The following is a 27725-nucleotide window of genomic DNA, read 5'->3' as shown; positions in this document are numbered from 1 at the left end:
ATAAATTCTTCCATAAATGTAAAATAACGAAGAGTCAATTTATAAAAGCATTATGAGAATTTATTGAAAATTCTTTTGATACAATGATATTTTTTCTTTAATATTTGCAATACAATATAATAATTAATGAAATGAATTAAAATATGTATTTGTGATTAAATCAATTTAGAAATTAAATCAAGGAAAATGATTAAATTGTCTTTTTTAAATAATCTAGTTTAAATATTTAATAATCTGTATACGCAGATGTCAACGGTCGTAACAAGGAAACGTTTGGATAAAATTCACCCGATTAATGTCATATATATATGTATATATAATTAACAAGCTTTCTATTCTATTGTATTCTGTTCAATATGACATAAATAAATATATGAATATGTAAAATTTATAGATGGAATGTGTATTTGTTTCCATTCTTTCGGAAAATGAAAGTTTGTATCACATTTGCTTTATTGCTCTTTGATGACGATGCAATCTGTCTTGAGCACTTCCAAAATTAGGCAGTCTGTCCGGTTACGTAGGACGTGGAAGCCGAAGTTTGCGGTTGAACTCTAAGTTTCTTCCATCTATAATAGAAAAGCTGTCAGAATCTAAACGTTTTAGATAAATTATCACACAAATTTTAAACCAAACTCACGAAGTGTAGATCACGTAACCCAGGACGACTAAAAGGAAACACCCTAATCCTATCGAAATGCATATTACTGCTATGATCCAATCTTCCATACCTTCTTCTACGGCTAATTCCAATGACACTACTGATGAGAGGATACATACATTGTAAGTAAATTTCAACTTTATATACAAATATATATATATGTAAACTGACTCACATTTGCATTTTCCACTCCCTTTGCATTTAGGCATGAGCGGTTGCGGTATGCATTGAAGTGTTCCACTTATTTTACACGGTCTTTCTTCGTTATAATGATTTCTTACGTAAAATGATTTGCTATCAAGTTCTCTTGGATCTGGTATGCTTCTCTCTTCTACAATTTCATAAATAATATAAATTTAAGAATTATTATGAATTTATTATATAGTTATTTTCAGCATAGTAATTGATTCGAGTTTATACAGTTTCTTACAGATTTGATTATATAATACAAATTTTTCTACCTGATTCAGTACAGTCAACTTCCCCTTCTCCAAAACACTTTATCCAGACATCACAGTCAAGTTTCTCTCCAGCAAAACTACATTCATTAACTACAAAGAAAATTAAATGGTTATTAATATTTAAATTACTGTTAAGATTTTAGGACATCCACCAAAACTTACCCGAAAATTGAGTAATATTTAAAGAGTTGTTGGATTCTTCGGGTTGAAGTTCCGTACTAGGACGTAGAGAAGTTAAGGTAGATGTTTTCCACGTGCTTACAAGTGGAAGGTATGTGGTTACGAGCGATTCTTCTGTCTCTGTACTCTCTTCGCTATCTATCTCTGGAGAAATCGTTGGCGATTGTGTGGACGTAGCCATCGTTGTATGCGGTTGAAAAGTTGTTGTCGTCGTCGTAGGCACCGTAGTAGATGGTTTTGTTGTTTCCGTTAACGTGGTTTCCATAAGTGTTGTCATTTCTATTAGTGTTGCAGGTTTCGTAATAGCTTTGGTGCTTTCTAAATTCTCCATCGACACACCGTCCGACGCGAAATCAGTCGACATTTCGGATACAGAAGTATTGTGCATGGTGTCTTCTTTATCTTCATTAGCAATAGAAGTTGTTTCTGTTAGTGTTACAGTGCTGACATTCTCAACAGGTGAAAGTGTAGATGTAATTATTTGTGTCTGTCCCTCCATTTCAGCTTCTGTTAAATTTACAATATCAACAACTGTTTGGCATTGAACACCTATAAAAAAAGGAAGAAAATTAATAAAATCTTCAAGAAATTTGGATGAATTATTTCTGTCAATCTCGACTTCTTTATGTATCAGTATATAAATATAAAAGAGTATAGTAATAATAGGCTCCAGAGCACACGAGTGGAATCACAATGTCATTTCTATGACAACTACTCAGGTAATGACACATTAAGTAAAGAGGCCAGACTCACTGACTATAAATTTTTTATTATTATTTTTTTTTGCCTTGACCAGCTTGGTTTATGCATAATAAATCAACGGGATAATCCATTGTCATTCAAATTAACATTCATTAACAATAGTAAACATGTTAGGGAATTAATGTAGGCTAATTTATAGATCATCATATGCCCTACTTGCTCAACCATTACCATTTAATATGCCAATTTTTTTAGCAATATGCTAAAGTGGAGCCACCCAGGAGTCATTTAGCATGTTAAAACGGTACTCAATTAGCCAGTTTTGACGTGATTTAATATATTTTCGCGGTAGAAACTGCCCATCGAATACCGATAAGTTAATAGATACATGACATGCCGAAGATGGAGAGTTCATTCGATCGATATTAAAGCAATTATATACGAGTTTAACGCTTTCGTCTTATCGTCCCACGCTCGGAAAATGGCGTAACTTCTAGCCAAACCATTTAAAAATTTAACGATGTATTAATTATTAACAGAAAACCAAGCCAATGTTTGTCATACTCCGAAGAATCTGGCCACACCTATACAAAACTGTTAACTCGATTTTTAAAAAAAAACAGGTTTTTCCTAAAGGAATGATCGATATTAAAAAGCAATTTAATTAATTGCTCGATCGCAATGCCGTCCAGACAACCGAACGGGCTGCCGATTTCCAGTCTTATCTTCAAGTTTAAAGTGGTTTTTCTAGGAAAAAAGCGTGATCGATGATATTTATCTTACAGATTGCGTTGTATATAAACTATTTTTTCAATGTCATTTCTCATTTATTTAAATTCAAATTATTATTATTATTATTATTACTTTTATTTTAAAAATGCATTCCCTTCGAGGAATTATAAGATAAGAAACGATTTCCCAGAAGATACAGTTTAGATCCGTTGAGATAAATTGATTTTTTTTACGTACTTTTTGCTCGTTTAATTTCAATTTTACAAACGTTTAATTGTAAATTATGAGTTGGTCTTAACGGCACGATATTTCGATATTGTTTTCTTTGTTGTTTCGCAGGTTATTCGACGGACGGACGGACGGACGGAAACGTGCGTTACTAAAACGCTTTCGTTAATGTTACTGAAGTTCATAAACTTATTATTATTATTTTTAAGAAGATAAATGAGCTTCTCGTGCGTGTTTTTAATGATAATTTTAAGCTAAATGCCGAATTTAAAGGGTGTTTAGTTTATTCTGTAATCTTTCTAAGTTTGACTTTTGTACTGGTATATAGAGGAAGAGGAATAAATGGAGGAGGACGAGGAGAGGAGGGATGACATTGTATAGAGAAAGAAGAATAAATGAACGAAGAGGAGAGGCCTAGTACTGTGTAGGAATGAATGAATGAGGAGGAGGAGTAAATATTTAGCTAAGAGGAACGAATGAGTGTAGAGGAGGAATAATAATAATATAGGCTTTGGAGAAGGGGGACGAATAAAGGAGGAGGAGGAGGAGGAGGAGGAAGAAAAACATTTTATGAAAGTGAAGGAAGAATAATAATAGATAAAAGAGAAGCAACGTGCGATGAAAAATGGCAAAATTTTCAAAATTTCGATGTTGGTAAGAATTCTATAAAACACTTGGCAAGAGATCATTTTTAATAAAACGATTGTTTAAATGGGACTATTTTAAGACAAACAAGATTCAGGACGAAGCAATCGAAACCTAAAATGTTTTTTTTTTTTTTTTTTATACGAAATATTTTTAACAGGAGGTGAAAAATTCTTAAATGTTCGTTACTTTTGTACCAATTTCACATAATGTAAGTCTATTGAAACCGTTATACACATTTATTCGTCTTACTGAATTAAAAATAGAATTTTAAAAGCGAAAATTTGGAGGTAAAAAATAAAATAACGTTTAAACGTTTAATTTATAAAAGTATAAAAGGAAAGACATCGTGAAATATTCTAAAAATAGCTTTATACAGAAACAATATGGAATATTTGAAAGCTTAATGAAAAAAATCTATCTAGAAATGTGGAAGTCGTAGACTCAGCAATAAAATCAAATTTATCGAAGCGTAAATTTTATTGCTGAGAGATTTCAGAAATATGAAATGAAGAGTAGCTACAAAAATGTGAAGATTTTGAGGAATTTTAAAGAGTTTAAATACTTTAAGTATTTTCTACGTAAAAAAAATACGTTAAAAATGTCAAAAATTTCATGTTGAAACTGCATCAAATCTCAGTAAAATCAGTGGAGTGAATGAACGAGGAGGAGGAATGCCCCTGTACATCATACTTTTCCTGTTAACAAAGCAGCCACGCCGGTCAACACTTCTCGGGGTAAAATTTTTGAATCGAAATGACGTAACTTCCGTTAGAAGCCGGAAATTCGTATACAGTTAATCGGGGCCTTCTACCCCCAAGATTTCTATATCTGGTTCCGAATTTCATTTATCTAACACCATTCTCGATATTAAGGAAAGACAGACAGACAGACAGACAGGCAGACAGACAAACAATTGGGATTTAAAGGTTAGTCTAATAAAAAAAATATTCGTTCCAGTTTTAAAACTTATTTAAAATCATGCGATACGAGTTATAATAGCTTTAAAATGTAGTTTTAAAGTATAAATAATGTTCTACATACGAGAATATTTAGGTTATATTGCATAGCGAGTGGAAATGGCGAAGGCGAAAATTATGGGTAATTATGGAATGTCAAAGCTTTTTACGTCTAGAAACAAGTTGATTGTAGTAATAACTATTTATTAAGGGAATAACGACCCGCATTGACAATCGATATAACGAATTACGTTGAGAAAAGTGTAGCTTAAATGGTTCGTACGTTGGGTTATTACTGTATATAAACATGAATTATAAGAATAAAAACGACGTTAAAACGAAGAGAAATTAAATATAAATGTGTGTTTTCTTTTTATTTAATACAGTAAAACCTGTTTAAAACGTATTAATGTAGAAGAATAAGACAATTTGTTTTAAGGAAGTTGATACGTGTATAAAGGCCGTATTTAATTAAATATTTGCATTTTTCAAGGTTAAGTAAATACATTTTATTTCTCAAAATAACGTTTTAAATTGTTTATTAATCGGCTCAATTTTTATCTTAAATAGAAAAGAGATTAAAAAAAAAAAATAGGAAAGTATTTCGATAAAAGCGTCTGCGTTATATCGAGGTGTATGCTGTAAACGTGGGAAAAGTATTTGAAAAGATTTTTATCATCGTTACAGGGTATTTTATCAGTAAGATACACACACAAAAATTGAATTTCGAAGCGTTATATCGAGGTTTTCACTTATAATAACGCTTTAAGTAGAGTGATCTCCATTAAAAAGTGTGTGAACGTGTGCCATTATATCGATTTACAAGAAGCTTTTTTTTTTTACGTAGAGACAAGCGTTATATCGAGGTACGTTCGTTAAATATACTCGAGAAAGAGAAATGGAGCTAATAACTGAAGAAATCCATCGGCATTAAGCAGTTTTTTCGATTAAATTTTGGAAATTTTTCTCCTGGAAAGGCTGTAAGATTATTTATATAATGACGCTATATGGAGGGATTAAAACAATCGTCGTTACGAATGGTTAGTCAGAATGGAATGCATGGCTGACAACGTTACGCCGTTATGAATTATTAACTCGTAGTTAAAACGTTGTAACAGATAATGCCACTAGAACGGAAAATTAATTAAAAATAGCGTGGGATCGACAAAGCAAATAAACCGTACGTCTGTCTGTCCGCTCGCAAAATTGCTCAGCTTAGATTTAATAATAATACCTGTTGCTCGATGTGTATGAAAAGGTCATATTGTTATCACGTTTAACACAAGATCATACGACCATTTTACTGATAAAATATGCGGAAGGTAATTTAATATATATCGTATAGAGCAAAATTGTAATCAAATATTAAAGCTTCCTTTTTTGGATTTTCGACAGCTTTACACGAAAATTGGCGTGACGTCGGACGTTTACGTCACCGTTTGTACCTTTTGAACCAAGGTGTGGGTCATTCACCTTGTCTGCATTGTTGTCAGGTGACAAAACAATGCAGAAAATATACCGTTTTAGGGAATTTTTCGGAAATTTTCACCTTCGAATTTGGGTGAACGAACCTTTGTGTTATTGTTAGAAAATTTAAAGAGGGAAGGGGGACATTTTTGTTGACGTGGTTCCGGGAAGTTTCGAACAATGTAGCAAAAGTTTTTATGGTGGTGATGCGATCCAATTGGTTCATTTGCATCCATGTTAAGCATGAATAGCATCATTGAACCGTTAAAAATGAAGATAATGTATTAAATTCCGATTGAACATCGATGTTTATTGTATTCGCTTGTGTTCTTTTATCCTCTATTATTCACTAGTTTATCGGTTTTACCTTTGTACGTGCGTGATGACGATAATGTTTAGCTTGTTTTATGGTTTTAAATGAAGATAAATGATGTTTTCAACGTGTTTAAGTTCAATTATACGAAGCAAAATTTGATTTTCGACTAGAAAAATGCTTAATGATTTGAAAAAAAAAGCCGAAGATGTATTCATTTTGATGCAAAAATTTATAAATTTAACACTTCAATTATAACTTCCTAGTCTTTAAAATCAATACAAAAGAGATACGTGAGTAAATAGATTAAAAAAAAGAACGAAAAATTAAATAATTTACCCATCTAAACATTAAAATTACATACTTTTACATCCTGTATGCAGTAATTGATATCAAAAATAAAACAAATCTTTAATTATTTTAGTTGTAAATGAATCCAGACAAACAGACGTATCATCCGAAAATTACAGATTATCATAACAGTTCCTTCCTCTCATCATCTTTAGAATGGAGATTTATGTTAATTAAACGAGAGGACAGCGCACTTTATTTAATTTTTCGAATTAACGAAATTTCTACGTGATTTTATTACTACTAAATTGAGTTTTTTTCGCTGTTTAAAATGTATATTTTCGTTTATTTTTCTCCCCTTTCTTTAATGCATTTTTCCTATGATAATATAGACCTAGTTACTCGAACTATTTTAGTTATTGAGGAAAGTAGCGCTCGAAAGATGGATATTTTATCGTTTAAACTACATAATTCCGTGGTAAATAAGTGGAAAAAAGGTTACAAAAAGTCATAAATTACAATTATTCTTGGCGAATTTTGTTAAATTTCTACCGTAAGCGTTGTTAAAAAATGGAAAGAACCAAGCGCAATCCTGCTTAAATTTCTATTAATTACGCGAATTAAGTAATTAGCGACGTAATTTAATTAGCTAAATTTTTAAAAATATTAATTAAAATTTAATTAACTTACGATAGAAAATACAATAGACGAGATAGAAGGCGAAGGCACCTTTAACGGAGTGCATCATTTTGTTTTTTGCTCTTGTTCTTGGATTAATTTTCGGACTTTTCGACTCTCTCATTCATTTCTCGACACTGACAAACCGAACAAAATTCTCTCGATTAAATGTTCATCACCGGAAGTCACGTGTCCTCACGTCACAGCCTTTTAATGCGATTTACATTCGTTTCCAAGGCAACAATATATACGATCCTTTTTTTTTCCCCTGGTTTTTAGCACACGTGGTCTACTTTGTGAAAGTTATCTGGGTGAATTTATATATCGATTTTTTATTCTAAATATTAATCAATTAAAGAATTCAGCAATTAATTAATTAATTAATTAATATATTTCTTTCGTTATTTAGGGAACAAAGGGTGCTTGAATATAATGCATAGATGGAAGGTTATTTCACGTAGGTAAGTCGTGTGTGCGCCCTTATTATCTAAATATTAATAATATTTAATGCTTATTTATTAATGATACAACGTTATAAAAATATATTAAGAGTTCGTTCCACTATTTTTAAGGCTAAAAGTATCAATAAAATATATCCGTTCTAAGAATTACTCTGTCCCGTTGGATGAAACATAAAATTTGATAGAAAATATTAAAGAGAACCGTAAAAATTTCGACATGGAAACCAACTTAGCGGAGTATAAATTAAATTTTGGGACTTTTTGAGCGTTATTCGGGGTTTTTTAGACGTAAAAAAGCGACCCAATTCGGTGTAATCTGCTTTACTTAACCACCGATCATCATTAACACTCGTGTTACGCTCTGATACTGATTCGAGGTAAGTTTCGAAATCTGGCGATTTAATAAAAAAATAATGAATATATTAATACATATATTTAAAATTTTATTTAAATATTAATAAATCTAGCTGAATTTAATGCGAAAGTTTAGATATATATTAATTTTTTATTATAATTTACCATTTTTTTTTTTAGACCTTGAGTTCCGACGATGGAACGTTGGGAATTCGAAAGAATTTTAATTTAAATACTGAATTTTTATAATTATATTTTGCATATTTATCAAAATAATACGAATTTAAATATGTTTAGAGGTAAAATTCTTATTTTAATTCAAATTTTTATTCATGAAGCGAGCGTTTGCCGAACGTTTACTCTTCGGGATGACCAAATAGAAAATGGCGTAACTTGGAAATTTGATCATTTCTTCCTCTTTGGGAAGGGCTTTTACGCTTGTTTAAACTCTAAAAATTTATTTAATGTAGACAAAACTTATAGATCCGAAGGTGTGAAGGTTTGCTTCTGGGCAGCATTTTTTGCCGAAGAGCAAACTGTGAAGAACGGACAATATTCTATTATATTCATTGGAAGTTTCGTAGAAGGGAACATATCGATAATTCACGCCTTTATCGTTCTGTCTGATGGCTCTTTACAAATTATCTTTACAGATAATCGAAGGAGCGTAACCGCATCGACTAAGATTAAAACTATAGATTTCCATTGCCTCTATTATTACATATGTTACTCAGTTAAAATAACGAAAGGATCGATATTTGATAGGAGTAACCATTTCGAAATTACCGTATTTGGTGATAATCAAAGATTAACTGTGTTATTAGGCAAGCCTCCCCTCCTCCTAAATCCATTAGGATCGTGCGTAGGAAGCGATAGCCACGAAGGATTTTTATATTGGAGCTTGGCTTCAATGAAGGTTTGGCACTCAATCCAAGAAGAAGAATCGAATTTAGATATTTGTCTTAAAAATCCGTGCAGTGTCGATGAGTTATGCTTACCCCTTCCGGTAGCATCAACGAGAAAATGCTTATGCCAATCTTGTGTGGATTCGGCTGGTTGTTACAATGGAGGAACTTATATATCACTGGAAGAAAATGTAATTTGTATATGTCACCCTAAATATAAAGGCATTAATTGTGAATCTGAAAGCTTAGAAGGTGAATTCCTCATCGATTTAACTTCCCAAATCTTATTTATTAACGAAACTGCAACTATTTATTTGCGCTCTAACAAGTTAAATAACTCTCTAAACGTCAATTTGATATTGGATAATGATACAATTTTCCAATATTCTAACGACAAAAATTGTTCTTCGTGCATTGAAATCGTTCATGGTCCAAAGATTCTAAGTTATTATTTACTACCGAACGTATCCGAGTGGGATTTAAATGTCACATTTACGTCGGAAGGAATTCATTATTTAATCATAGAAACTGAAAAATCGATCGTTAGAAACTTAACTTTTTCCGTTAGTGAGAGGATCAAAGAGATAATCCTCACGACTAAATCTCATTTTGGGCAACCGGGCCACGAAATTATCTTCCTTTTAGGTGTTAGCAATACGGGCCTTATGCCCGAATTCATCTGGAAAATCAATAAGTCCGAGTTTCAGTCAGAGTTACCAGAATCTATAAGTCATCGAGAGATGGTTGAATTTTTCCCGTCCAATCAGATTCCAGGAAACATAACGAAATTTGTGAGACAAAAATGGATTTTCGAACGAACTGGACTTTATAATATTAGCGTCACAGCAAAAGCAACGGGAAGAATTGACGTCATTGCCAACCATTCCATTTACATTGTCTCGAAGAGCGACATGTACAAGTTTTATACCAATGCTACCATTGCTGAAGTTAATGGTGGATTATCTTTATTTTTATCATCCGTCGAAGATAAAGTAGATACAGAATACATTTTTATAGTTGATAATGAAAATATATCTACTCAAAATGGGTTATCATTAGGTAACTCTCAGTTAGAGGTTCCTCAGGAGTATCGAGTGCTTACAGACTTTTTCCACTACGCGAACGTAACTGTTACGTTTAATATTACTAAAATATCTTACGTGGGTGTAATAGTTAAGCATAAGAATGAGGTAATGTTTGAGAAGATAATTGAAGTAGCGGTAGTGAAGAAACTGTGCAAACCATCAGTAGATATACTCAACGCGGGTTGGAGATCAAGTGAATCTTTTGTATATTTACGTAAAGATCCAATTGTCTTGAGATCTATCACTAAATTTAACTGTGATATTAAGACAAGTCCTCGATGGAAATGGACATTATTTGATTCTTTTAAAAATTCCACAGTTATACCTCTTGTAAGCAATTTAAACTACTTGTCCATACCAGAAAAAACTTTACCCTATGGCGCTTATGCTGTGAAACTAGTGGTAAAAATATGGCAAATGAATAGAATCTTATCTGATGAAATTATGAAGTGGTTTAATATAAATTCAAGCAGACCAGTAGCCAAAATCTCGGGTGGAATCGAAAGGATTATCGATTCAGACGAGGACTTAATCTTGGATGGATCACCATCGTATGATCCAGATTTTGATAATGCTGATATGAATTTCGTTTGGGTTTGTTTAAAAGGTGAATGCCCATTTAAACATATTGAAGAAAAGAAGACTATAGTAATAATACCCAAAAACAATTTAAAAGTATCGAAATATGTTATTTCTTTAACTGTCAATTATCAAAATCGCCAATCTCTGCCGTTTAATCAAGAAATTGAAGTTTTACAAGGGAAATTTCCTATTGTTTCTATAACCTGTTTATCTAATTGCAATGCAGGAGTTAATCCTTCTGAAAAGTTTGCTCTGAAAGTGAATTGTAAACATTGCAGCGCTGGATCTAAGTTTTTATGGAAAATGCTATCCAAAGAAGGGAATTTAAAGACTTTTATCAATTGGAACGAAGAAACTCTTTATGGAAACTCATCAAAATTGTTATTAATCCATCCTAACGTGATGAAAGAAGGAGATTCGTATTTATTTACTGTAACAATTGAAGGAGCCAATCGAAGCCAAGCACAATATAGAGTAACCATCGATGAGAAACCTAAAGTTGAAAAATGCATCGTGAAACCCGAAAAGGGGATATCATTAGAAACCTTATTTACCATTGAGTGTTTTGGTATTTATGATAAAAACATGCCTATAATCTACCAATTTTTCTTCGATAATAAATTAAACCGTGATAAACTTCTACTGAGGACTAGCATGTATCCAAAAATGATCGAGACCATTTTGCCAATAGGAAATCCTCATAACAATTTTGAAGCTGGTATTACAGTTATGTTAACTAATGAAGTTGGAACACGAACTGAAGTCAATTTGATTGTTCACGTTTTCCCTCCAGTTTCCTCTTCCGATACAGTAAAAAGATGGCTGAAAGATAAGAAGTTGGATACAATATTGAATTCTGGAGATAACGAAGAGGTTACCGTGATACTTGAGAGCCTTTCTGAGATTTTAAAAAACGATTCCGATGGCTCACATTATGGCGATGAATTAATTGATATCATTAACCAATTGCCCTTAATCAATACTTTTAGTATCAAGCAGTCTTCGCACGCTTTGCATTCATTGAGCCAAAACGATGAAGAGTTTTCTGATGAATCCAAAGTAAAATTAACCAAATTTGTGGAGAAAGCAACCGAATCTTTCTTACGATTCACAAAAACTCAAATTTTACGACAAGATGAAAAATTTAATACAGCTAAATCAATATATTTGAGTTCTTCAGGAGTTTTACGTGTTGTAATGGGGAAGAAGAGCAATGCAAGTGTTGATGAAAATGGCGTAAATTATGAAAATTATTATTATTATTATTATCAACCAAGCAATACTCTTATTTGTAGTCTAGGATCAAAGATCGTTAACCTCACGGAAATCATCACGGATATTTTAATGAAGGAAATGATCGCTAATGATAATTATACAAGTATCAGTTCAGATTCATTCGATGTATTTTTACAGAAATACGACGAAGAAAATGCTACTGAACGTAACTTAGCTAATATCATTTATATTTCTGAGAATATATTCGGAGGAGAAGCGAAGATTAAGATGATGATCAATAGAATTAACCCATTTATATGCGATGAAAATAGCCATTTAATAAATACGGACACTTTGATAGTCGATGTAAAACGTAAGAAGAAGATAGAAGATATCAAAGTAGATTCGTTTCTAAGAAGAACAGACCGTGCTAAAAACACGCAAAGTGGAAAGGCTGAAGTTATACTTCATAACAACAGAACTACTTGTGACGTAACTATTTCTATACACAGGACTATAATTCCTAACAACAACTTTTCTATGCATCTATCTTTAAATGTTTTAACCCCAAAAACTTCATTCTTATTTACAATAACTAATACTAAACCAACTATAGTAGATTTTTCAAAATGGCATCGCGTCATTACATATTCTAAACAGGATAAATATTTCATCAATATACCCGAAAATGTAACAAAGAAGGGCGGAGTATATTTCATAGGAATCTTACCTTATTCAGCCTTAAGTAGGAAAGTCCTTAATTTGAGCAGGAACGTAGAAAACCGTATGGAAAAGAAGGTATCTATCGAATATAATTTGGACATTTTCTTCACCAGATGCTTTTCTTATAACGCATCTTGGACTGATAATGGCTGCCATGTCGGAAATAATTCTACAGATTTGACTTTGCATTGTCTTTGTTCGCACCTATCTGTATTTAGTGGTTCATATTTTGTGGCTCCAAACACAGTTGATGTTACCCAAACTGTAGTTTTGCTAGGGACTGTCACGGAAAATTCTGTCGTGCTCATCTGTCTTATTATTATATGGACAATATATCTTGTTTTCTTATTCTGGGCTAGTAGAGTAGATAGGAAGAATGCCAAGAACAGAATTAAAATAATATCATCGAATCATCCGGAAAGTATGTACTATTATGCAATTTTGATATCTACTGGCATTCGCAAAAATTCCGGAACCACATCCAAAGTTTACATACAATTAGAAGGCTCGAGTGATAAGAGCCAAATTATATTGCTTACAGATCCTGAAGAAGAATATTTTAAAAGAGGAAATGAAGATAGATTTATTATACAGCTGGACAGTGATATAGGGGCAATAACGAGAGTATACGTTTGGCACGATAATAGTGGATTGAATCCAAGTTGGCTCTTGGATAAAATTGAAATTCACGATTTAAATATGAATCAAACTCTGATTTTTCCTGGAAGATGGCTCGCTGTAAACAAAGAGGATGGCCAAATTTCTACATCGTTAGATCCTGTAGATTTTCTACGCTACAAAGTTTTATTTGCAAAGGCTTTTATTTATCAATTTCGCGATCATCATATTTGGTTTAGCCTCTTTTTCTCTTCTCCAAGTTCGGATTTCACTCGATGTCAAAGAGTAACTTGTCTTCTGAATATCCTATTAGCATCCATGTTGGCTAGTATAATGTTTTATGGCATCGATGTTGCAGATCCTCGAGATCAGTTAGAAATTAGATATTTCAAATTTTCTCTTAGCGAAATGATTGTTGGAATTCAGAGTTCGATTCTTGCATTTTTTGTTGGGATTATCATGGCTGGTATATTCCGAAATATTCGCAATGAAAAAGCATTAAAATATACAAAATCTTTCCCAATTTCTTCAGTAATGGATACAACTGCTGTATTTTTGAGAGAAAAATTTCTCCCTCCTTGGTTTATTTATATTGCTTGGTTCATTACTCTAGCAACATCTCTCATTTACACGTATTTTATATTATTATATGGGTTAACCTATGGATATGAGAGAAGTATGCGATGGTTAGCCTCCATATTTACTTCTTTTTTCGGTAGTATTTTAGTGTTACAACCGGGAAAAGCAATTATTTTTGCAGCCTTTATAGCTTACTTGCTTGCCAAAAAGTCTAAACAATTAAAGATAAACCAAAGAAAGAAAATATCAAAAATTGATATTCCAAGTGATATCTCCCAAAAGGAACTTCATCATTACAGATACCTGAAGAACAAGGAGTCTATAATATTATCAATATTATCAGACAGCTTTCTATTTATATGTTTTACCATAGCTATACAAACTTTAGCGCACCATAACCGGAGCCACATGGCATATTTTTCGAACATTGCAACCAAACACACCTTTATACAAGGAGCTTATGGAGGAATACCACTAACAGACGTAACGTCGCTGCAACTTCTCAAAAAATATCTCAATACTACGTTAATAAATGGTATGCACAAGGAAAAATGGTATAATGGTGAGAAAATGGAGAATGGCTACATTGCGGATGGTTTCACATTGCTAATAGGTGTGGCTCGCTTGAGACAAGTAAGAGTTAAGTACTCTCATTGCTCGGAACAGATGATACCTTTAAAATCCTATTGTTTCCTTCAATACAGTTTATCTTCTGAAGATAATAGAAATTATAGGCCGAGTTGGATTAGAGGAATGGCCATTCCTGCTTATACAAAGAAACCAACTCCATGGATGTTTCGAACTGCAGAAGAGATAAAAACTGATTGGAAATTTGGCGAAATAAACATTTATTCGGGTAATGGTTACGTTGCTTTGTTGGGAAGAAGAAGAAAATCTTCTCGAAGCAAACTCAAACATCTGTTAGATCGTAATTGGATCGATTCCCGAACTAGAGCAATCTTCGTGGACGTTACAACATATAATGCCAACAACAATATATTCAATTCTATTAACTTAATCTTCGAAATATCTGGTATAGGAAACGTGATACCATCATACAATATCAGGACATCAAACTTTGATATCTTCGTGCAAACGAGCAATCTTCAAGCGGGTATCAGCGAGGTGGCATGCTTCATTTTAATATCGCTATTCACTTATAGAGAAGCGAAAAGTCTGTATAAATTAAAAATGAATTACTTCACAAAATTTTGGAATATATTCGAACTCATTTTGCTGTGTTTCGGTTACGTTTTTATAGCCGTAACGATCAAACAAACTTTAGGAATTTCGGGATTATGGAAGAAAGATGAAGAACTCGAGTACGTAAGCTTCGAAAGTGCAGCTAAATGGGACGAGATTTTCTTAATCATACAATCGATTTTGGTTACTCTAACCACTATGAAATTATGGAAGATTCTTTCATTTATTCAGGCTTTTAAATTACCTTATGGGACATTAAAAATTGCTTACAAGTCCATTGCACATTTTACTCTTATGCTGTTTCTGTTAATGATTTCCATAATGAGTTTCTGCGTTATAAAATTTGGTAAATGGGTGAAAAACATGAGAAATTTGCTGCAGACCATGTATTCTTTAATGAATTACGCTTTGGGAGAGATAGAATACGAAGAACTTCTTAAAGTTGACAAGTTTCTTGGTCCACTCTTCACATTCGTCTTTGTCGTCGTCGTTTCTTGGCTCTTCCTAACGCTAATTATTAGCATTTTGATAGATTCATTCCATACGACTCTGTCCTTAAAAAAGAAGGAAGAATCTCGTCTTGAAGTCACTAATTACATTTACCACCAATTCAAAATTTTATTCCGGAAAACTTCGATCTCTTGGATCGAGCACGTCCATAAGAAACGGAAAAGGAATCAAGATGAAAGAAGAGATGATGGTGCAACCAATCTAAACTAATTTACCGTTTTAAGTTGTAAATAATAATAATAAAAATATTACACATTTGAATTGAATTCCGTTAAATTTATAATAAATTTTACTCAATAAAATAAATTTTAAAAATCATAATTTATAACAAATTAACGGAAATAATAATAATAATAATAATAATAATAATAATAATAATAATAATAATAATAACTCTCCCGTGGTCACCACCTGGTCGTGGTGGGAGAGCCCAGTAATTTTACTGATCCATAGGGCAATGCAGGCTGGAGCACAAGCTCCTGGTAGGGACACCCATGCCAGTAAGGCCTATGGGGAAAAATGAAGCTAAGAGTGACCACACCCACATTCTGTGGAGATATTTATTATGGTAATAACTAGATCAAAGTGTGATACCGGCTCGGACGTCGCCCGGGTTAACAAGGTCCGCGTTCGTGGGTTAGGCAGAGGCTCACGTTCGAAAAATAGGCCACAGTCTCCCTTGGTTACCGGTGGCGAAAGCAGCACCGGCCCAAGCATGGCTACTGCAATGCCCTCAACAGATATGAGGAACCAACCCAGCCTTGGTGTTTCTGTGGCAATGCATCCACAGACCACAAAGGCTGGAAAACCACGCCAACGGATGAAATGGACAGTAGAAATGAACGAGTTTATCATCCGTACTTATTACACGATCACAAAACTGGAAACAAACATGACAGCATACAGACAACAACTACACCATAATTTCACACAACAATATCCTCACCTCACTGTCACCGAACAAAGGGTTGTTGATCAAAAAAGAACAATTATACACAACAACCTTATTCCACAAACAACACTTGAACTTATCAAACAACAGGTTGCTGATCAAATACATCAACAGACAGAAACATCTAACATTAATGAAGATCATGTAACCTGTCAGAATAATCCAGCAACAAGCATTGATAATAACACACATACAACAATTACCACTAATGATACTACAGACACTTCCTCGTCCATCACTGATAACATAGACATGGATTTAGTTAATACGCTCTCACTTATATTTCAGGAAACACTCACTAAATATACAGGTACAGATCCCACACAACGACCACGAATACCAAAAATCAACACGTCAAAGGAAGTAGGAAAAACACTAAATTATGTAAACACTCACTTACTACCACACTACATTCATTCAATTTCTACACTCGCAGACATTCATACATTAGTTTATGCTGGGGCAGTCACAGTAGTGACACACCATGGACTGAAAGTACAATCACAGACAAATACACAGAAAACACAATTCTATCACAAGCCTGCCTGGCAGAGAAGAATAGAAACACAAATAAATGACATTAGACAGCAATTAGGCAGGCTAACACAATACACTAAAAACAACATAACACCCAAATTAAGGAAACAGCTCAAAAACATTTTCAAGAAAATAAAAACACACACAAAACATGAACATCACAACACACACATTACAGAATACATTGATACACTAAAACAAAAACTTGCTGCCAAAGCACGTAGACTCAAACGATACAAAACATGTACACTACGAAAACAACAAAATAAATTATTTACAAACAATGAAAAACTCTTTTACAGACAAATTAATAACAAAGCAAACACTGATACACAGCACAGTGGCACACCAACAGAAGAAGAACTCACAACATATTGGTCTTCTCTTTGGTCCAGTGCTGTCACGCACAATGCTGATGCAGGCTGGATCGAGGAGGAGAACAGAAACTTGCACAACATACCAACTATGCCCTGTGTTGAAATAAACATACATGATTTCCAATACACTGTTAACAGAACACACAACTGGAAGACACCTGGTGTAGACAACATTCACAATTTCTGGTACAAAAAGTTTACATCACTGCACCAGGAACTAGCTAAACATCTAACACACATCATCATCAATCCACAAGACATGCCAAATTTTCTTACTCAGGGCATCACCTACATGAAACCTAAAAACAACAATACCACAGACCCCACACAATACAGACCAATTACATGTCTTCCAACACTCTACAAATTATTGACATCCTGTATTGCAAACAAAATATACAAACATGTTGAAGAACACGACATTCTAACAGAACAACAAAAAGGTTGTCGTAGAAACCACAGGGGATGCAAAGAACAGTTACTCATAGATTCAGTCATTCTACGGCAAGCACACAGACAACACAGAAACATACACATGGCATATATAGACTACAGAAAAGCATTCGACAGTGTTCCACACAGTTGGCTGCTACATATTCTACACATGTACAAAATACATCCATCACTCATTGCATTCTTTCAAAACACTATGCAGCACTGGAGAACAACACTACATCTCAGGGTTAGTAACACTTCCATACAAACAAACCAAATTTTTATTAGGCGAGGAATTTTTCAAGGAGATTCCTTGAGTCCTCTCTGGTTCTGCCTAGCCCTGAACCCATTATCCAACATGTTAAACAACACGCAATATGGTTACAAGATCAGACACGAAAAAACAACACAGTTTACACTGTCACATCTCATGTACATGGATGACATAAAACTTTATGCATCCACACAAAAACAACTTCATCAACTCCTACAAATCACACATTCATACACCAAGGACATACAAATGGAATTTGGCCTAGATAAATGCAAAACAGTTCACATAGAAAAAGGAATCCTGAAGAAAGAAGATTTTGCACTTGGAAATGGAGACGTTATTGAATCCATGAAAGAGGGCGAGTTCTACAAGTATTTAGGATTCCAACAGGCCAAACTAACAGAACATACACAAATAAAGCAAAGATTAATTAAAGAATACCAAAGTAGGTTAAATGCTATTCTCAGAACACAATTAAATGCAAAACACACAGTTAAAGCAATAAACACATATGTCATCCCAGTACTCACATATTCTTTTGGAGTTATACATTGGACTCACACTGATCTTGAGCAACTCCAAAGGAAAACAAGAACAACACTTACTAAGCATAAACAACATCATCCTAAATCCGCCACAGAAAGATTAACCCTTCCACGTAAAGATGGCGGACGTGGCCTGATTGACATAGTTAACCTTCACTACAAACAAATACAGTCACTGCGAGAGTTTTTCTACAAAAAACAAGAAACATCACAATTACATAAAGCAGTAACTCTAGCAGACTCGAATAACACACCATTAAACTTACACTCACATCATATGGACACAACACAACATATAAAAAGCATAGACACCATTAAGCAATCGTGGGCTCGAAAGGCACTCCATGGCAGGCATCCTTACGATCTGGCCCAGGATTTTGTTGACAAAACTGCGTCAAACAGCTGGTTAGCTCGGGGATGCCTCTTTGGGGAGACGGAAGGATTCATGATTGCCATACAGGATCAGGTCATAAATACTAAAAACTACAGAAAACACATACTCAAAGATGCAACACTCACAAATGACACATGCAGAAAATGTCACATTATGCCAGAAACTATACAACACATCACCTCTGGTTGCAAGCTCTTGGCACAGACAGATTATTTACACAGACATAATCAAGTAGCAAATATAATACACCAAGAGCTTGCAAAGAAACACAAATTAGTAGACATTCACAAACCATACTACAAATACATTCCACAGACAGTATTGGAAAACAACACGCACAAAATGTACTACGACAGAGCCATAATCACAGATAAAACAATTTACCACAACAGACCAGACATCACACTCATTGACAAACACAATAAAATTACATACATTATAGACATATCCATTCCAAACACTCACAATATACAAAACGCATGCACTGAAAAAATTAGCAAGTACACAGAACTCGCCCAGGAAATAAGGCATCTGTGGAGGATGGATAAGGTGCTTATTGTACCTGTTGTTCTCTCCTCTACAGGTGTCATACCACACACACTACACAAAAGCCTGGGCACATTACAATTGAATAGAAACACATACATCACACTACAGAAGGCCACTATATTGAATACATGTAATATTGTGAGAAAATTCCTGAATACAGACACACACACTGATACACTTCTTTAATTTCTGTTTTGGTTACTATGCCTTGACTTTGGTCCGGCATAGTACACAGCCACCGGTGTTAACCGAGTATATCTAACTTAACCCAACATAATAATAATAAAGATACACGTGTCGCCATCTGTTATTCGTAAACGCTATTAAGATTTATTCTATTAAAAAAAAAAAAATGCTTAAAAAATAAAATAATAGAAAATTAAATTAATAACTACAATAAAAGACTAATAAAAGTAAAAATTCGACACAAGAACTAAAAATTGTAATAAATAAAGCGAGCTAAAACGCGATTGGTCGAAACAGATGATAAATTTGAATATTAACCAATAGAGCTCCTGGAAAACAATTATATTAAATTATCACGTTACTTTTCATACCGGTTACGCCGATAATGACGTAGAGGTCATGTATATGCGGCTAACTTCCTCTCCTCCCCTTATCCCCAAATCACGTGACAGATGCTTGACGTCAAGCAACTTTTTGCTGTAGTTGTTATTATATCCTGAATGTTGTATGTGTTACACGTGTTGGCATTGTCAATGGCACTGTTCAACACGTTTCACCGATTATAAATTATGCCTGTGATCGGTATGTTAATGTGATGATCGATCTGTTTAACAGGATATCGACTCGAACAATGGGAAATATGTTAAGGTTACATTATCTAGCGGCATTTATACTGTTAAACTTCGAAACTAAAGGTAAATTTTACTTAATTTAAGTCTTAAATTCGCGTTTAAACTACTCTCCATTTGTTTATGTTAACTACTTTTAAGGTATACACGCTAGGGCATATCGTTTATGTTTATCAACACACGAGGCTGTCACGATTCAATTATAAACAATAGGACGATTTTTAAGGTTTTATTATATATTTATTCAGTATTTATAACTTTATAAATCATCCTTAAAACATTATACTAGACTATATTCAGTTTTAATTCGTGTTTAAGTGCAGGTTATTTGCTCCTTCGAGTGTGTAAGTGTCTATAAAAGTTTTCCATAGATTTGGGAAGGAAATACTTTATTTCTTGTATGTAAATTGCAGTAGATGGGTGTAAATGCGAGTTTAGAAACACCTGGGTGTTATGTAAATGACAATGCCTGGCGATATTCGCTTCCTTTCTTTTGTTCTTGCAGGTTCGCAAATGTAGGCCTTGATCATTAGGATATATAAATTACAATAGATAATTATAAATAAATGAATGGACCATGTATAAATTACAATTGTTCTGTTAACAAGTTCAAGAATACGTTTAAGTTATAATAAACGTTCATCTCTTAATAATTAGTTTCCTTTGTAGGAAATGGGTTTATTTATGGTAAAAATGGGAGAAAAATAAGCATAAAAGTGATTGAAATGACCGTGAAAGTTAAAAGTATAAATAAAATTAGTTTATGTTCAAGTTTTCATGTAAGTAATTAACATAATTATTCGATTAACATGCTAGCAAGGTAAATGATAATTGTGTATGGTTATTTATACATATCCGGATGATAAAATATGCTTAGGGACGTAGATAAGGGCATAGAACACCAGTGAAAATTGTAAGTTGCATACCTTATTTCGTATATAAAAAAATCATTATCTAATCTGTATACACATCCATTTATACGGTATTATCATCAGGATCTCCTTCTTTATAATCCGTACAGAGATCTGACAGTGTAAGTGTTGTAAATGGTAAAATATGTGCGAATTAACTTAGTTAACGATGTTAGTCTGTGTAAAACTATAAAGAAATATATTTACTGTAATTATACACGCTTAATTGTGCGTATAAATCACAAAGAATCGGCTTAAGTTTGCTTTATTCCTTCCAGTTTTGCGTGTAGGATGTAAGGAATTTTGTTTACATAGAAGTAATATTTACCGTATAAATAATGTATACTGACGTGTGAAACAATTTACCATCCCTTCGTGGTTTTATTTGCGCTTAAATTAATATTTAACTGCGAATAAACACACACATCTCACCCCTCTGTTTACGATATAATGGGGAGTAGCATTTATTGTGGAGATTGTTCCGTCCATCGTGACTTATCTCAGTTGCAGGTGATGATGTTTCTTAATAATAAAACTGTATCTGGGCTTTAGTAACATCACGAAAATTCCCGATTTAGATAATAATAATAAAAAATAGACATTCTCGGTTAAGTGACCGAAAAAAAAGTCATTATACTCAAGTGCATTCATCCAGTTTTGTGTAAACATTTTGTATGTGATCATCATTAACCTTGCTTAGTGTACTAACGTCGATTGAATCATTAAACTCTTCAAGAATCGATTCATCATTTTAAGTTTAACGCCCTTTATAATTGTAGAAACTTAAAGGTAATTATTTATTTTTAAATAGGTAGAAATTTTTATGAATTTTTACAGGTTAATTACAGAATTACCCTCGAATCTATTTAATAAATTTAATCAGTATTAAGGAATGTGCATGTTTATTAATGAATCTTCATCATGTTCTTATGTAAATTGCATTATAGAAAATCATGATTATGTAATAAGCATGTGGCTTTTTTTTAATTAATTCAAGTTATGTAATGATAATTAATCTTTTACCAAATTCTGATCGTGTAAATTATAAATAAAATTAATTGCAATTGTTTAAAAATATGGGAAATTGCAATATTAATATCATTTCCTGCTACGACATGACCTCACTTTATGTAATATTAAGTATAAAAATATCATTTCTCGAGTGATTTAAGTAGAAAATTTTCCAATAAAATCAATATTTAACATTTATAAATATGAAAAATTTAAGAAATTTGGCTCAGAAAATGACTAAAATTGCCTTTTTTAACTTTAAAGAGTATACACATGTAACGTTTCTACCTACATACAAGCATACAAACATGAACTAGAACTTTATTTCTTTCTACTTCCTGAACAAAGTAAGTAGGTGACGACCTCGAATGGTTGGTCATCTTCCCATTTTTGACCGGTTTCGACTCCCACAAATTTTATTTTTGATGATTACATAATACCCGAGCAGTTAAAAACAATTTTATTATGGTCAATATACGTCTTCCTGTTTATCTACAGCTCTAAAACACTGCTTCGAACAAACCATAAAGGCATTAGTAAATTAGTATAATTTCGAGTTTAAATGGAGGATTTACTTTGATTGATGAGATATCAGTGCGGTTGCAATTCTCCACTCGGTAAACTTTAATTGAGGATGTTATTATATACATCACCCTCATGATATGAACATTCCTTAAAAGAATGATTAATATAACACCTACCTACACGATCATTTCACATTAAGTCGTGCATGTTAAACTCGTCTGTACTTTAAAAATGTGATAAAGTTTCTTTTTAAGTTGCCATATTTACGAGAAAAAGAAAATGATTTATCGCTCCTTAAGAAAAAAATATGGCGAGTTTCAAAATGGCGTAACCGTGCCTTTTGATGCATGTTCATTCCCATAAATGATATCAGATTTTTGTTAATAGGATATTTTTGATATTTATTACGGAAGTTACCGAAAGCGGAAGATATATTTTCAATCAAGGATGAAATTTCATCAATATCTTTTATATTCCACACACACTACAAGAGATTCCACTTACGTATACCCAATTTCAAAATTGATTTATGTTGATGCCGTTAAAGAGAATTCAATTTTATACTTTATTACTTCTTCTATAAACTAAGAAGAAGTTTATTATTAATAAAAATTTCATCTCTGTCAGATATTTATTATTAAATAGTTTAATCTATAACCTGATTGTCCATAGAGATGAGATTCTTCCAGCGCTTTGCGATTATATTTCTTATTAATATTTGAAATTATAATTAATACTTTTAAATTACTGATCGAAAATAAATGAAAAGTATTCAGAATTGATTCCGAAAATCCCGAAAATTCTTAAATTATCAACAAAAAAATGCCGACAAGAATTTGTTTAAGCATTTTTTTATAGGATGAAAATTGTGTTGAAAGAATCGTTTCCAGATGAAAAATCTTGTTGACATTCTTATCTCGTATGCACATGAATGAATAAAGAATCCATATTTTTTATGAATGGCTGACATACAAAAAAAAAAGCCAGCAAAATTCTCCATCCGTTAAAAATATGAATGCCAAGCAAAATATTAGGATGAAACAAAATAAATCAATGTTTTTTGGTTAAAATTTCTTCCTCAAACATAACTAAATTATAAAGTTTAAAAATATATTTTAGAAATTATCCTGTGCACTGATATATATAAAGAAATATGCAATCATGCGTGCATCCAACCTAGTTTCCAGAAAATTACAGCAAATTGGTTGGGCCATGCTTGGGTTGTCTTTGTTTTTCCTCTTCAGAATCTCTAGAAAATGGCGTGAGAAATTAAGTCAAAGAATTTTTTTGGATGAAAAGAATTTTAAAATATAAAAAATACGCAAATTTAATCTCTCCAATCACCCCAGTATTTGTAACAACCGCAAAGATAACATCAATATCACCCATTTTAACATGTTTCATTACTTTATAACGGTATTTTTTTATTGGTTATTCCTTCGATAGCATTCTCTAAATTATTCCCAGCAATTCGACATACATTTACATCTTTATTTAATTATTTTACTCCCTTGGAGGTATCTCTGGTTAATAAACTTCCAGTTGAAAGTTTTTTTTAAGGTATTTTACTACAGGTAGATTAAAAGATATATCCGCTGCAATGTCTTTTAACCTTATAAGAATATGTAGGAAGTGATACAATACGAGATATCCTATTTTGATACCTTTCCCCAGAGATACGCTGACCCCATTAAATTAATAAATTCCTCTGGGCACAGGTTGTTTATAAAATAATAACTTAATTATTTATTAATTATAATTATGCCTTTTATGTATATACATGTTAAAAAATTGGTTGTATAGAAGCTGTTGAAAAAAATTAATGAGGAATACCTCGGTATGATCGACGATGTGGATCCATGCGTGGGGCCAACTACTTAATTTAAAAAAAACTTTCCCCCCCTTCTATTTATTAATCTAACACCATAACCTTTATATTTGTATAAGGTTAAAGAGTATCTTTCCCTATTTTTCCTGTATTAAAAACTAAAAAATAAGGGTCACCCTGACATTGAATCGAGACATTGTTTTGACTCATCTAATGGAAAAAGGCCTTCGTATTCGTGACTGTTCGCATTCATAAAACCTGTTTGTGGGTCAGAAACAATGTTAGCTACATTAATTCTACTACAGCAATAAAAAAAAATATAATAATAATAAGAAAAAAAGAAAAGAAACGTAGATTATAATTTTTACTTCATCAATATCATATTAGAATTTAATTAAGTAGCGTGGATTTTTGAATTTATCATCTCATACCCCCCACGTGTATTTAATCTATGTTATAAACTGCACCGCTCTGGCTAACATAAGTAGTAATTATGAAAGTATTATTTGACCTCCGAGAAGGTATTTATGCCATTTTTGTTTTCTAGGTAGTGTCATTACGACAACGCCCGTCACCACGTTCGTGCAAGCAAGGACGAATTGGACGAAATCACACAATATCTCACGGGATACGTCCTCGTATGGCCCTACTTTACAATACTATCGAGATTTTCCTGCGGGTACAGGAGGTGAGGACATCATCTTTTCTTAAAAATTTCGTCTATTACACTATTATAATTTTTGGTATATACATACCAGAGTCATAATATATAATTAAAAATACACTCAAACGTGCGAATCTGTTGAATCCTGAAGATACCAGAGATGAAGTTTAAATGTATATTATGAATATATCCGCACAAATCTTCGTGTGAATCTGTATAGGCCTGCTTCCCCCCTCAGAGATACATTTCTCTATACATTTAACACTGGTAGATCTTTGTATAAATCTCTATACTCTACACACAAGTCTGATGACCCTGAAAGACCCCAAAGCCATAATATTCTGTGCAATTTCTTGATTTGGGCCTCTTAATGTTACCTCTTTTGTGTCTTGTTTTCTTCTCTACCCTATTTATTGCCCATTCTTCTTCTCCTACTTCTTTTTTCTTCCTTCTAGCAAAACTAGTTCTCATTCTAAAGAGTATCTTTAGCCTTTGGCGACAAATTTTAAACAATTTTACCCCCTTTTTTCTTATCTGTTTTAATAAAGTGTGTTGTAGTCATCGGAGACAAAAATCTTTAATAGAATGGACAGAAATAATACGCGACTGAATTATTGTTTCATGCCTTCGGGCCATTGCAAACATCTTTAATTTGAATACCACATTTCTTTTTATTTATTATTATCATTAGCGATTCCAACTTGATTTTGACATTTTTATAAGCCCGGAGGGAATAAAAACCCCCTTCAGACCCGAATTTGTTAGCCGTTAATTATTAATTATAATCAACTAGTCGCGCTCATTTCACGAAAATGTAATTTTTAACTGCGAATCGAGACGTGTACTTTAATGGCTTTTAAATATTAACTGTACTCTTCCAGAAAGATTGGTTTAATTATAATGAAATGCCCGCCTTTTATTGTAATTAAGCGACTTAATTACATTCACTTCACGAAACGTACAACTTTACGAATTGTACGTTTCATGAAGTGTACTTTTCAGTAAAAAGAACAATTCGTGAAATGGACAAACGTTAATTTTGCGATTCTATATTTAAAAAAAATCGATTTAATTTGAGTAAATATAGGGTTATAACACAAAAACCGAGCGCGTAAACTTTCGCACGTGTTTATAAACAGTAAATTTATCACTTGGCCTGCATAAAAATTGATTTTATTTATTTATTTTTATAGTTGGGAGCTGGCAGGAAATAGTCATGTACCCGACTAAAGATAGCAGAAATGGTAGAAATTTGGAAGATACAAAAGCGGCAGGACTTTCGAGCGCTTGTAGTACCTGGCATTGTAACAGTCTGACATTTTTCTTGTTGTTTATGTGCCTAACGTATCATTGATGAAGAAGGAATCAAGATCAAAATGTTAATAATTTATTTTTGACACCTCATATTTATCATTACCTCACGGGTGAAGGAATTCATAATAAATTTATTGTAATTTTTAGTATATAAAATAAAAATCTTTGCTATTATAACTCGGGATTTTTTTTTTTCCACTTATTTTCAGTAGATTCTTAAGGGTATTTTATTGCTGTAACAGTATGATAGTGTAGTAGTAGTAGTAGTAGTAGTATCTGATTAAATTTTTATTAAAATTGTAAAGGGTCAACGTACATAATACAGGTGATGTTAAAATCCCAACCTGGAGGCATACTTTTGAAAAATTATCTACCCTTTTTTTCAATTTATCTTATTTCTTGCGGGTGTTTAGAGTCGACACGGATTTTTATTTTTTAAATTATATAATTTATTTCTATCGATATATTTCTTTTTTTTTTAAAAAAAAGGTATTTGTATGTTAAAACTGTACTTAAATAATTTATTTAAAAATTTATTAGAAGATTTTAAAGAGAGAGGGAGGAGGAAAAAAAGTAGAGAGGGTAACACCTGAAAGAGTTCGTGTCGGATGAAAACACTTGACAAACAGGTATGACTGCGAAAATCGTGATTTGCTCCACCCTTCTAGGGGGGAAATAGCTGGAAAGTCACGTGAGAAGGCTAACATATGTCAAGGGTATGAATGGGACTAGATTATCGATTCAAAAAATAGTTTCGGAAGCACCTGACCTACTAGGTTAGTGCATAGTTGAAGGAATTTAGGGATTAATCTTTAGTTCTTAATCCTTTACCACTAAAAAAAACTGGGCTTATATATACAACGAGAGTGTAGAAATGAGAAGGGATGAAGATCGTGATAATGCCATATTTCAAAAATATTCGAGCGTTTAAAATTAATATTTAAATATTAAAAAGAAGTGGTTTTAGTAGTGAAGTAGATAGGTAATGTTTCTGTTGGATAAACAAGGAAGATAGACTGAATGATAAACATTAGAATAGGGT

At 32.7% G+C, this 27725-nt stretch overlaps 2 protein-coding genes and 1 long non-coding RNA gene across 3 annotated transcripts; 2 read left to right on the top strand and 1 right to left on the bottom strand.

The window, feature by feature from the left end:
• Positions 1-252: 252 nt before the first annotated feature.
• LOC136981839 (uncharacterized) lies at positions 253-7563 on the bottom strand. The gene is made up of 6 exons (XM_067278224.1): positions 7330-7563; positions 1285-1851; positions 1123-1212; positions 837-992; positions 641-761; positions 253-569 (listed from the first exon to the last, which is right to left on the bottom strand). Exons 1-6 carry the CDS (start codon positions 7439-7441, stop codon positions 500-502), a joined length of 1116 nt encoding a protein of 371 aa, XP_067134325.1. The 5' UTR covers positions 7442-7563; the 3' UTR covers positions 253-499.
• An 824-nt stretch (positions 7564-8387) lies between these two features.
• On the top strand, positions 8388-15813 carry LOC136981878 (polycystin family receptor for egg jelly-like). Its single transcript, XM_067278252.1, has one exon. It carries the CDS (start codon positions 8422-8424, stop codon positions 15760-15762), a length of 7341 nt encoding a protein of 2446 aa, XP_067134353.1. The 5' UTR covers positions 8388-8421; the 3' UTR covers positions 15763-15813.
• A 4449-nt stretch (positions 15814-20262) lies between these two features.
• LOC136981838 (uncharacterized) lies at positions 20263-26860 on the top strand. Its single transcript, XR_010881779.1, has 3 exons — positions 20263-20496; positions 25253-25393; positions 26563-26860. It is a non-coding gene; the product is annotated as an uncharacterized lncRNA (long non-coding RNA).
• The last annotated feature ends 865 nt before the right edge of the window (positions 26861-27725 follow it).

This window comes from Centruroides vittatus, unplaced genomic scaffold, assembly GCF_030686945.1.
Source record: "Centruroides vittatus isolate TY-2023 unplaced genomic scaffold, ASM3068694v2 contig_799, whole genome shotgun sequence".
Classification (NCBI taxonomy): domain Eukaryota; kingdom Metazoa; phylum Arthropoda; class Arachnida; order Scorpiones; family Buthidae; genus Centruroides; species Centruroides vittatus.
This window is presented reverse-complemented; position numbering and strand designations above follow the sequence as displayed.

Bases quoted from the DNA above. Each gene is read 5' to 3' on its own strand.
- LOC136981878 (XM_067278252.1), top strand. From the start codon at position 8,422: ATGTTTAGAGGTAAAATTCTTATTTTAATTCAAATTTTTATTCATGAA.
- LOC136981839 (XM_067278224.1), bottom strand. From the start codon at position 7,441: ATGAGAGAGTCGAAAAGTCCGAAAATTAATCCAAGAACAAGAGCAAAA. The intron at 1,213-1,284 runs GTAAGTTTTGGT...TTTTCTTTGTAG, and splicing joins AAATATTACTCAATTTTCGG to TTAATGAATGTAGTTTTGCT. The intron at 762-836 runs GTGAGTCAGTTT...TCCTCTCATCAG, and splicing joins AGGGAGTGGAAAATGCAAAT to TAGTGTCATTGGAATTAGCC.